At 34.1% G+C, this 12672-nt stretch overlaps 1 protein-coding gene across 2 annotated transcripts in view; it reads right to left on the bottom strand.

Moving 5' to 3' along the window:
• LOC148951478 (lethal(2) giant larvae protein homolog 1-like) overlaps nt 1-12672 on the bottom strand; it is a 333083-nt gene that overhangs the window by 161574 nt on the left and 158837 nt on the right. For both annotated transcript variants that reach the window (XR_016141914.1, XM_089090903.1), the window contains exons 12-13: nt 10223-10487; nt 1186-1315 (exon numbers count right to left, since the gene is read on the bottom strand). Coding sequence is in view for 1 of the 2 variants with exons in the window: in XM_089090903.1 (XP_088947029.1) it covers nt 1186-1315; nt 10223-10487 (395 nt within the window). In the remaining variant the exon portion in view is untranslated. The remainder of the gene's footprint in view (nt 1-1185; nt 1316-10222; nt 10488-12672) is intronic.

Here is a 12672-nt window from a genome sequence, read left to right as displayed (position 1 = left end):
CAAATCATTCAACACTTTCCGCATAACAAAAATTTATCAGCAACTTCAAAGATATACTCTTCTCAAACTGACAGTATATCAACTGAACAGAATATCAAATCCACAGTATATTCTACTCAAACTGACATCATGTCTAACTAGGAGTCAATTTTGTACCACTGGCAAGTAGCTTTATTTTTAATAGTATACTTAAGCTACTGCTACCATTACTAACACCTCATTACAGGACCAAGTTGCATGAGTCCAAGACAGCTGTGCACAGTTTTGTCCACCCCCAATCTGCTCAACACTTTACTCTTTACCTCCTCCTTTAAAGTCCCAGCTTCATTTAAATCCTTTCTTGTGATCTCTTTCGAGCCCATTTGGGCACGACCCGTTTTTTTGGCCCCAGATGCATGGCCTAAAATCACAATTTTTGCCGGTCTTTGATAAATCATCAGTAAAACGATGGCCTGGTCATCTTAACCTTACTGTCATTATAGCCCTAAAAAGCGGGATTGAACCATATTTTTGGGACAGCTTAGTGTTTGAATCTATAATTATTGATAAAGTGCAGCATTAAAAATGTAGAATTCACGTTCTTTTTAAAAACCCAATCAAATAAAATACCTTGTTTCTAGGAAGATTTCGCTAAGGTTTATTTCGCACTCCATGTAGATATACTACCCGCCAGTTCAAACTAGCTGTGCTATCCGTAGTGCCGTCACTTAGTCGTTTTCGCTAGATAATATTTAAAGTCTTGAATCCTAACTAAGCTTCACCAGACAAAAGAGAATCTAAAATTGAAGTTTTTTCCTAACTCTTTATCTGGTTTCTTTTTTTTCGGAAATTTCTACTTACCACAGTTGTTGATTTTCTGAAGTCAGCAAAAGCACTTTTTAGATTTTAAACAACATTTTTGGAACAACCACTAAGAAAACTAAAGAAAAAGACATTTATCGGTGAAATACCAATCAACACCAAAATTATCAGATTTTTCTCAGCTCTTAGAAGGGTATCTGAAGTCAAAAATATTTTCATTTGCCAAAGAAATTTTCCATCAAAACTATACGAATCCAACAATGAGATTCATTTTCCATAGTTACTCGAAAGATATCGAAAAAACGGCTTTGACAACTCTGACTCTGTTTATCATTAACTCTGAAACCAAGCAGCATATTAGTGATCAAAGGGACCTTTGCTTACCCTTTATCCGCTATCCCTTTCCTTTCGGTATTCATTTGAGATCTTCCTTTCCTGAGTCGCCTGAACGATTCTCTAAGGGATTTCTTGAAAGATTTACGTCTAGACATTGGATGATCCCCACCAACAATATCTACATTGGAAAGAAACATGGCTTAGAAAAGATTGCTCAAGTAAAGAAAAGTTGTAAAAAATACATCCAATGAAAGAGAAGGATTAAATTTAGAAATTGCAAAGATCTACAAAAACAATATGAACCATAAAAAGGACGGTAATGACAGCCAGCTGGTAATTAGAAGTATTTTATTTGCCAACTTCCCTTCAAAAGATTTGACTTCCAATATTTTTTTTTGTTTAATGCAAATACAACTAATGCTGAAGTACCACTAAACCTGATGCAAATTTGCATGCGAATCATACTAATTTCGCATACGCAAATTTACATTTAGTATGACATGGCTTTCTTGCTTACGGTTAGTCTGCTTGTGAACAGGGCCGTATTTAGGATTTTTTTTCGGAGAGGAGGGGGGGGGCAACTTTAAAACATATCACAAATTTGTTTATATACATTTTTATTATGATTTTACGAATCGGACAAACAATTGGGGGTGGGGGGGTGGGGTAGGGGTTAAAACCTCCAAAGCCCCCCCCCCCCCGAATACGGATTTGCTTGTGAATAACAAAATTTTCTATATTTCACAAAATTAGATCTATAATCACGCAATGTGGTGAAATCTCTCTGTGAGAAGTTTAATAGATTAAACTTTGATCGCATATTAAAGTTCACAGTACGTGCGATGACGCTTCGCAAAGATGGGAGCATTTTAGCGATTCAGTGCAAAATTCATTTTGGGAATCTAAATTGTGCAGTTGTTGTGAACAAAATATAAAAGGGAGGTTTCATTCTAAAAGCATTGTGATGAAAGAATAAACTTTCTGTCGCACTGAGATAATGTTTGAATATCAATCCTTGAAGCAAGAAGATAAACAAGTCAAACTTTATTTAGTAATATTAATATGGTTTGACTAATATTATATAGTAGTATTATATTATAGTAGTAATATTATATAGTAATATGGTAATATTTAGGGGTTTGATGGGGTGACAGGTTGAGCGGCTGGCTAATTACTATTCTAAGCTAATAGTTGGCTTAGCTTAGAATAAAAATGGCTAAGCTAATTACTATTCATTTAAAGCTGTAACCTCACTCTTTATATTCATTCCCAACATACTATTTTTTTTTTGTACTTTTTTTTTCAATATAATTTTCAGGATATCCAGAATTTGAGAAGATAGCCGAACTTTTTTCCCAAAATAATACAAGTATCTTATAGCTATAGATGGTCAACCTCAAGTTTACTAAAATTCAGCATATCCTGAATCAGCGTGTAAAGCATAGCTTTTTCATATATATGTAAAATTTTCGATCTTGGAGTCATGTTTTTATTAATAAAAGTCACTTTTTCGAACCAATCATCACTACAAACGGTTTGAAAAGAGGCAAAGGAATAAATGATTAATAGTCCAATCCATCAATCAAAATATGAACGGTGTCAGATTGTTCACGGTTACTGCACAGTGGAGTAAAAACTGAAATTCTACAAGAAAATGGAATTTTATAAGAGTATATGCTAGAAATGAACAAACGTTTCATGTTGGTTCTAAATGTGCAATATTACACATGTAATATTACACAGTATTTACTAAATTTAGTCTTAAGGCCCATTCACAATGAATTTTTTCTATTACCGGGAATTAGCAGGGACTAATTCCGGGAATTAGCAGGGACTAATTCCGGGAATTAGCAGGGACTAATTCCGGGAATCAGCTGAAACCAAACCTGTTCACAATATAGATAGTGTCCAGAACTGGACTGAGCCACAATCGAAGCCCAATATATTCGAAATTAGTTAAGGCCGAGTCAATTAGAATTTTTCATAGAATTTTCTGATTGTCTAATACCCAAACCTTATCCAGATAGAGAAAAAACAGCAAACACAAATAAAAATAAATGGGTCCTGTAGTGGCGAAGTGGGATTGATCTCTACTTGGTAATACGGAACCCAGAGTTCGAATTCAGCTGCAGCAATCCGTTGCAGGGTTTCGAAATTTTATTCTGATTATGAGATTATTTGAAAACGTCACATGGAATGCTAATGGTGTACAGATATTTGCAAGATTTTAAGAAAAAATTAGAGAAATACTCCAATTAAGTATGTCAAAGATCCCAGGCCAAAAAATTTCGGATTTCTGTTTACAAAAAAAGGAAACATTTTGTCTTTGGAAAGATTACTCTAGTAAAAGAGAAATACTATAAAAAAGTCATAATACGATAAAAGATTATGTAGAATCGTAGAAATATGAGCATACAAGGAAATATAAGTGCAAGAACAATAATTTTAAATACAAAAGACGACTAAGAATTATATGTTTAGAAGTTACTTTTCCATTTAGGAAATAAAGAAGAAGAAAAAAAACTCTTGATGTTCATGGTTTTGAACCTCTAAAATAAGCATATGAAAGTTAGTACCCATAACAGAATAAAAGATTACGTCTAAAATAGTAAAAACTGGAAATGTTAAGCAGTATTAAAGAATACAGACCATAAAAAATGCTCGTTTAGTACAAAAAACGACTTAACAATAAATGTTTATAAGTTAAAACTAGCAATTGGGAAAGAAATAAACAAAAACAAAAACTAAAAGTTAATACTTATAAACTGTAAATCAAGAGCGAAACTCCAAAAGGGAAACTGCGAAAGATCTTGTAAATCATTCGTTTATGGCAATGATGGACAAGAAGAGAGCAGTTCTCATCTGCAGTGAGTAAAACAAAGAGGTTTGAAAATAGTCATGCATTTAAAGTATCTTTGCTATTTGGCCAATTTCTGACCCTTAAGCTTATAGTCACTTACCAAATTTTTCAATATCAGAAAAATGCACAGTCTTTGGAAAAGTTTAGAAACTTCCACAAAACAGATGTAATCTTGATGAAATCATATTCTCAAGCTACCCTGTCACGCAGGAACATCTAGAGCGATTACGATAGTGCCAAGAGATATAACTATCGAATAACTTTAAAGCGATCACATACAGTTCCTAAGCTGATTGATGGTTTTTTTTTTGGGGGGGGGGGCTGATGTCCTAGCTAACTCCGGGCCATGAAGTTATTCAGAAATAGAGCTTGGTTAAGCTCAGATACCTAATAGTATCGGACGAGAAGCTTATATCTCACGTGTTTATTTCACTTACACGGCCAGAATTAGCAGAAAATTAGTTATTTTTTTTCTGAATAATTATTCGGGGTCTAAAGAAACAAAATGTAAGGGCACAAAGTTTTCTAATAAAGAAAGAGTCTTTCTTTAGAGACATCCAAACTATACACATAGCAGATAAAAAGCCAGATTTTTTTTTTCAACGTCAACGAACAAATAAAGGGTTCTCTACCATGATAAATAGCTTTATTATATTTTTGAAAATACTTAATGTTCGTACCTCTATGCCCAGGCCTACGATAAAAACTTAAAAAGCTAAGGTAAAAGTTACAGATGCGTGTAAAAGCTAAGGCATGTATAAGCCTGTTTGAGCTGAAAAGTAAATGCCTGTAGAACAAGGTGTATAAAAGTTATGTAAAAGCAGAATATGCCTGTAAAAGGTAATGTCTATATACACCTGTATAAGGTGTATTAGCAGATGCCTGTAAAAGCTACGCTAAAAGCCTCATATCCCTTTAAAAGGTAATTGTCTGTATAAGCCTATATCTGCTGTATAAGCAGATGCATGTAAAAGCTACGGGACAGGCAATATATGCCTGTATAAGCAAGCATAAGTTGTATAAGCAAGTGCCTGTAAAAGCTAATCTTTGTATAAGCAGATGCCAATAAAAGCTGCAAAGGCTACATTAAAAGCAGCATGTGCCTGTAAAAGCTAATGCCTGTATGAGCAGATGCCAACAAAAGCTTGTGAAAGCTAAGGTAAAAGCAGCATATGCCAGTAAAAGCTAAAGTCTATATAAGCAGTTTCCAGTAAAAGCTGCAAAAGCTATGGTTAAAGCATTAACATGCTTGTGAAAGCCAATGCATGTATAAGCCTATATAAGTTGTATGAGCAGATGCCTGTAAAAGCTACAAAAGCTACACTAAAAGCAGCAGATGCCTCAGTGAATGACCTAAAACCATGGTGCTTTTAAATGTAATACAAGCAAATCGATCTCCAGGTGGCTAAAGTTGCCTTAGCACCGCTCAATCAATAATTCTCGTATTCATCAGAAGAAACAGTTCCATTTTCACTGTTTGACAAAAAAGATGAAAGTAATCAACACTAAGGCGAAGAAAATCGCTAGTTCATTAGACTCAGGCATGTGGCAGCGGCTATTCCAAATGCTCTACCTATTTCTCACAACTGGACCATAGGGAAAAGAACTTCCCAGTTAACTGGACCTAATTTATGGCTACTAATTAAAATATTTGAGAGACAGATCCTGGCCAAGAAAATGAACGAATAAAGAGATTTGAACCCGAAAGGATGAGAGAGAACAGTAAATTAACCCGTATAAGTAATGTTAAGCTCTAGCACTATGAATCCCGTAGTATAAACTGACATCGTATAAAATTTGATACTCATCCAGGCTTGTATATTGGATTTGTTTTTTTTTTCGGGGGAGGGGAGGGGGTACTATAAAAACAGATTTTATTTGATACTTTAATAAGAAGTATTCAGAAGTTAGGGACTGTAAAGGCCAGTACCGTATTCTTTACCTTTACTTGTATTAGCTCAAAACCAAGTCAACAGGTTACAGATTAGGACTGACATAATCCTCAGTCTGTAACCAGTTAATCTAATTTAATCCACTTAACTTGAAATGTTCCTTGATTCTCCACTATGAGACAGTTTCGAGTAACTCAAAACAGATTTTTACAATCAAAATCTTTGGAATTGTTAGAATAATGTATGCATTTGATAAAAAGAACAAGAAAAAAAAATCAGCAGCTTAAAGGTGCAATATTGGTTTAAAGAAGTAATTGATTCACATACTCTACTGGTATTTCAGAATCTACCAAGAGTCAGCAGGGTCGAGGACCCATTGATTATAATTTTTATACCTTGACAGTTCTGTAGACATACTATTTGGAATAACAGTTTGTGCTAGACAAATTTCAATTATGAAGGATGCTTATTTCCAATTAATCCCTCCCTAGCCAATCCCTTCAGAAGCCTTCAGCTATTTAATTAGTAATCTTGGAGTGGTCAACAGCCGGGCGTATTCCCACAGCATGATAAAAAGAAAGAGATCCAGACATCGATTAGGACATTGTCTTTCTAAAGTGAAACTGAATGTTATGGCAGATTTGTATTTCTTAAGGAGATGAAATGAAGCCTTTCTGAAAGAAAAGCTCCATAAGATCTTTCTAGTTTATAGCTTTGCGGAAAACAATGTAAAAAATGTGGACTAACATGTCAGATCTCTAGAAGGTTTTGGAGGATGCTCCACTAAATAGTAAATAATAATATGTAAGAAACACATAAATGCAACAGCTGAAAGCTCCAACTGACTTTGAAATTTTAATTTCCCTCGGACACCCTTTTCTTCCTCTGTAGATTTTCTTTCTTTTTCTTTATTTTCTGTTATAGCAACGGTTCTGGTGATACTTTCAATACAATATTAAGAGTTTCATACCAGAGTTCTTTCGTCTTTTAAGATTTATTTTTGGTAAAATCTTTAATTTATATCACCTAAAAGATACCTTCATTTAATCTTTTATTCCTCTTAATCCTTTAATCCCGCACCTGGCCAAATTTAGATAAGATTTCGTTTGAAACAAAAGCTCCAATAAAAAAAAACTTTTGACATACTATCTTTACAAATTTTGAACCTCATTTCGTCAAAAAAACGTTGAACCTCATTTTATTTTTAAGAGTATACAATACTACTCGGTCAAAAAATGCTAGTAATATATCTTACTAACCAAAAAGACCCTTAGCAGGCCTTTAGCTATCAAAAAGCCCACTTTACTGCCTTTTTCAGCCTTCATGGAGGGTTTCGGACTTCACAACTTGTGTCCTTGTAATTTTCAGTCAGTATTCATCTTCTGCTTAAACCTTGTTGTTCGTGGGTTTTTTTCAACTCTGGGGAGTAGCCAGTCCCTCACTCGATTTTCGGCTTATAACTTCCCAATTATTTATCAAAAAGAATATTTTTACATATTGTAAAACTATTAAAGTCATAAAAGAAACAATAATTGATTAAAGTTATTACAATTATAGATTTTTTTTTTATTATTTCTGAACATTCGTCACCATTTTAATAAAAAAGGCCACCTGAGTATAGATTTTTTTTTTTTTAGCAGTACATAAAATATGTTATTAATGAATAAACAATCACCTTGTATCATTATTTTGACTTAAGTTGCCCTGTTTTACTCTGGTTTATATTATTTTTGCAAGCGTTCAGGCAGAACTTTCTGTCTCCTTGGGGGTTAATTCTAGTCTTATCAAAAAATGCTTTAACTCTTTACTAAAAGATAAAGCAGTCCAAATGGGACTTTAACCCTTGAAAATATGAACCTTATGCCTTAATCTATAATTCTAGCAATGTTTAAAAGTGAATTCAAAAATAACTGATGTTGAAAAAAAGATTTAGTCTCAAGAGTAAAACCAGAATAAAGATCTTAAGTACTCAGTCCCAAGTTCAACAATAAAACAGCACCCACAAACATGCACACAGGAAGAGAGAAGGGGATGAGGAAGGGCTCCAATATTATTTTGAACCCTTCCCCCAAAACCGTAAAAATGCAGGGCAGCTTTTATCAAGCGTAAAAAATGCTCAAAAACGAACTTTTATCATTTAACCCTCCCCCTCCAAATTCTTCTAACCATTTTCAGTATCAAATCCGCTCTAGGCCCCTGCCAGTTCTATTTTCTTAGATTCCCTAGTGGCTACTGAAGAAATAGAGATTTTAGATTATCTAAGCAAGCATTCATTAAACGTGCTTCAACCACCTGACACTTTTCTCAGACGCAATTCTGCCCCAGGGACTACAGATATATCTTTTAGGCTATGATCTTTCTACGAGGCATTAAAAACAAAGCAACTCTAGTTTATTAAAGAGAAAAATGAGAGACTCCTTCAGTAAGCGACCCTTTTAATTATATGAACCATTAAAAAATCCCGTCATAGTCAAAACGAATGGGTCGATCTACTTTTTTTCCGTCGTTTTTTAGGAGTGTGAAAATCAGATTGTTAAGCTTTTCGTTAGAAGAAGTTTATTTTGTCAAGAACATTAATAAAACAGAAGAAATATAAAAGATATTTAAAAGTGTAAAAAAAAAAATGAAAATAACAAAAATACACAAAAGTATTTTCAAAGACCACACTGCCTTTCCATAGCGCAAAAATAACAGTTCAAATGCGTTGCAAATTCAAAAATTTAATTTAAATAATCTACAGTCCACACATCGAAGCGAACAATGTTCGATTATTTTTCAACTAGAAGTTTTGATACAGTCACCGTTCCAATCATGGCCCATCTCTTTTACATTTCATAAAGTAGACATTCCATTGAAAGGGGAACAATGGATAGAGGTCCATGGAAAATTATTGCTTACTTTTAAAACCGGTTTTGAAAATAGTGTCTGGTACGCCCTGTCATTGCGTCTGCGATAAAACATTTTCCATATGCAAATATATTCAAGTCAAAAGATACTTATAATGCTTGGTTTGGAGGGGGGGGGGTAGGGGGCGAAAATAAATTTTATCACATCCTTTGTAGTTGATACTCTTTTTGTACGCACTACTGTAATTTTTTCACGCTTATAAATTTGCGATTTTTATTCCTGCTAGCTATTATCCGACTGATAGGCTCACATATTAGGCTTATATGCTAGGCTCAGATGTATATTGCTAGTATCAGACAGCCAATAATACAGTTTTCCTCTAGTGCATAGATCAAAGACTGCTTATATTTCGATTGAAAATTTTTGAATACACAAATAATTGTTCGGAAATACTAGGAGGATGGGAGGGGGGGGGGGTTAAAGGAAGGCAGATGGGCATGAATGATGAATATAATATCAGAACCATTGTATATTTTGTAAAGCGATGTATCCACGTAAACCTCACAACAACAAAATAAGTGGAAAAGTTTGTATAACTTAGTAATATCATTCAGAGACAAAATAACTGTAATACATGAAAATAGGATAGTAGAACTCCACGAACATCCTTTTTCACTTAATAAAAAAGCAGCTTGCAAGGCAATTTGGCTGATACAAATAAAATGCGACGGGTGACAGTTTTTCTGAATTGAGATCTATACCCAACCTCAATAGCTGACCACACTAAACCAATTCATCTAGTCTCCATTCCAGAATAGTGTTTCATTAATAAAGAATTCCTCCCTTTTTCCAAAAATAACACAATTCTTCTTTTCTTGGTGAATAGCAGCAATAGTATTGGCAGTTATCGTACATAAACTTTGTCATATTTTATCACATATGATTTTGGACAGATGTTTAAGATTGTTATAGTATGAGCATATAAAATTTGTAGAAATTTGTTAGACAGATGTTCTACCAGATTCTGGGCCGATCATTTTGATTAGTGCCATAAAGTAAATCTATGAAAGCAAACAAGCAGTAATTAATAGTTGGGGACAGGAGTATATTTTGGAAGTTACAGAAATTATAAAACACAATAACAGCGTTTTTAACGTTTTGGTAAACTACCTTTATTATTTAGAAAGAAAAAAATAATATGTAGAAATACAAAAAGGGTTATTTTACTACGACTTCTGTATCATAATCTCAGTAACATAAATTTTGATGAAAACCCACAACATCGTTCAGCCCTATGAACAATAGATAGAATTTACGTGTTTTCTATAGTTTCAAGACTGGAAATTTTAGATCTGTTGATAGTTTTTTTTTGTAATTTTGAAAACAATTTATGTCAGTAGAGCTGCAGCCTGCTCCCCCTCCCCCTCCCACCAACAATGGCTAATTGTCAGTACTATTGAGTCGCTCGACAGGAACAAGTATTTACCGTTAGCCGTCAATGTGCATTTCGCCAAAACTCCTTTCAGTTGAACAACATCAACCAGCCCTAATCCATGGGCTGTGCCAACTGCAATTAAACCCCAACTTGAATGTAGAGCTAAGCAGGTTATGGCAGCAGGTGGATGAAGCTGTACCACACTGGAAGCCTTATAGCCAAACGGTTGTTTAATCGGTTCAGTTCTTGTGTCTAACTTTGAGTGACCTTTCCAAACAAAATTATCTCGATCAGATACAATGTCTAGTGTCATCACCTACAACAGAAAAGCAGATATTAAGATTTAAAGATGAACAAAATTACACTCTTTTTTTCTCAAGAGAAAAAATACTTCAATATAGCTGAAATTTTTATGGTGGATTAAAAGATTGAATATTTGAATACTATTCTTTTTTCATTTTTAGCCCACTGATTTTAGGAATAATTTTTCTGAAATATCAGCAATTTTACCAAGAATAACAAGAAAACAATTACACGCACGATTTTGGCTATGATAAAAATTTAACACACATTCAGAAACTTTTCATAATAATTAAAATTTATTTTAAACAGTCAAATCCTGAATTGAAAAAAAATAGCAATAGGAAACAGTTTTAGGTGATAGAAAATATCTACTTCCATACTGAATGCAGCATAAAGTTCTAACAAAACCAAACATATTCAGCTTTTCTATAAAAATAACAAATCTTTGAGAATTGAGGAATTTTAATGGAAGACAATTTGTGTTGTTAAATAATTAATATCAAACCAATTAACGAGGCTAGAATCACCCGCTAAGTTCTTGCTGATTGTCCCCTCACTTTTTCATTTATTTTTTTTTACGACAATTTCATTTCCATTTCACTTAAGAACTTTAGTCTAATCGGTGGAAAAAATATCAACCCTTATTCAGTTGCCTGTTAAAAAATAGCACGTCTAGTCTATCCTGAGCCCCACCCTAAAAAATTAAAAACAGTTGCCAATACACACATTAGCTCCAAGGATAAAAAAAAATATTTATAAATACAACATGTCGAGATTTACTCAAATAACACCATGTCGAAACAGGATAATGTTTATGATAGACCTTTGATAGACCTTATGATAGACCTAATGATAGACATTGTGTAATCCCTAATACCATGCATTCACAATAAACTGTTCAAAAATCATTAACCTTAAAGTAAAAAAAGCGATTCTTAATTGTCCAAGAGCCTTATTGCATGACAAACATTCATAAGTTGAAGAAAAATTAATAGCAAGAACTGACGAAAAAAGAAGAGGAAAATCCCTTTCCTTATTAAACACGGATGTTACTGAGCTAAAATATTTCATGAAGGTACAAACAAAAACTTCTTCAGAATATTGTTTATCACTTCAAACTTCAAGTTCGATACTGAGGTTTCGAACTTCAAGAACGAATCGCGTAAAAATCAACGAAGAATTGCGTCTGCGACTCAAAAAGCCGGAAGGTAAGGGCAGCTCTGTTCGAAGTACAAATCTCCGGATTTACAGGGTGTCCACCGTAAAGTGGTACTATGTCAATAACTAAGAAACCCAGCATTCGATCAAAATAAATCCCTCCCTCAATGTTTATAGAGGGAAAGCTAATTGTGTAACTTTAACGGGGCAATTACCCCTCCTCCGTCAAATAGTAACACTTTTAAATGTTACGTATACGCAAAATGCTCGGAAAAAGAATATTTTTTAGAATGCTTCAATCAAAAGTTGTAAGCAGACAAACAGTGAAGTAAGTTAGCATAGAAATTGGACAGTCAAGCTTTGAAGTGGAGCTAAAATATTCAGACTTACTTAGGTGGGCATCCCTCCTATGATATCAACTCCTTCAGTTACTTGCAATTTTTTTTAGAAACTTGTTTATTTCCTAAATAAATTAAAAAACCGAGGCACATTTTGCTTTTAAATAGTAGGCCGTGTTAGTTGACATTAAATTTGATAAAACATAGGTACTGTGTTACTATGATACTAAGATCCAAGGCCGTACCCAGGGGGAGGGGGGGGGGGGTTACCCGGTTTGACCCCCCCCCCCGAAGTTTCTGACCGAGTCGAAAATAAGTCGAAAACCAGTAAAACCTAGGTAAAAATCAGTTAAATTAGTCGAAAACTGAGTAAAAAAATAGTAACCCCCCCCCCAAAAAAAATCCTGGATCCGCCCTTGCTAAGATCAGATTCAGAATCAGTTTAATGAAAACAGCTGTCATAGACACATTAAAAAAATGCACTATAAGGTGCTGTTTTTTACATGAAAAACACTTCACTACATTTTATTAAAAGCACTTATAGAGAAAGGAACAAAGCAGTTACTGAGTCTGTTTGTGAGGCACGAGACGGGCATAAGCTTGCTTTTGTTTCTGGTTTTTGCGCGGACAGGCATTTCGGGTGGTAATATTGTCCGATGTACAGGACTAGACAATAAAAACTGGCCAAAACGAATCATCAGC

This window comes from Artemia sp. Qi Xiang Cuo, chromosome 6 (genome assembly GCF_049724085.1).
Source record: "Artemia sp. Qi Xiang Cuo chromosome 6, ASM4972408v1, whole genome shotgun sequence".
NCBI classification, from domain to species: domain Eukaryota; kingdom Metazoa; phylum Arthropoda; class Branchiopoda; order Anostraca; family Artemiidae; genus Artemia; species Artemia sp. Qi Xiang Cuo.
This window is presented reverse-complemented; position numbering and strand designations above follow the sequence as displayed.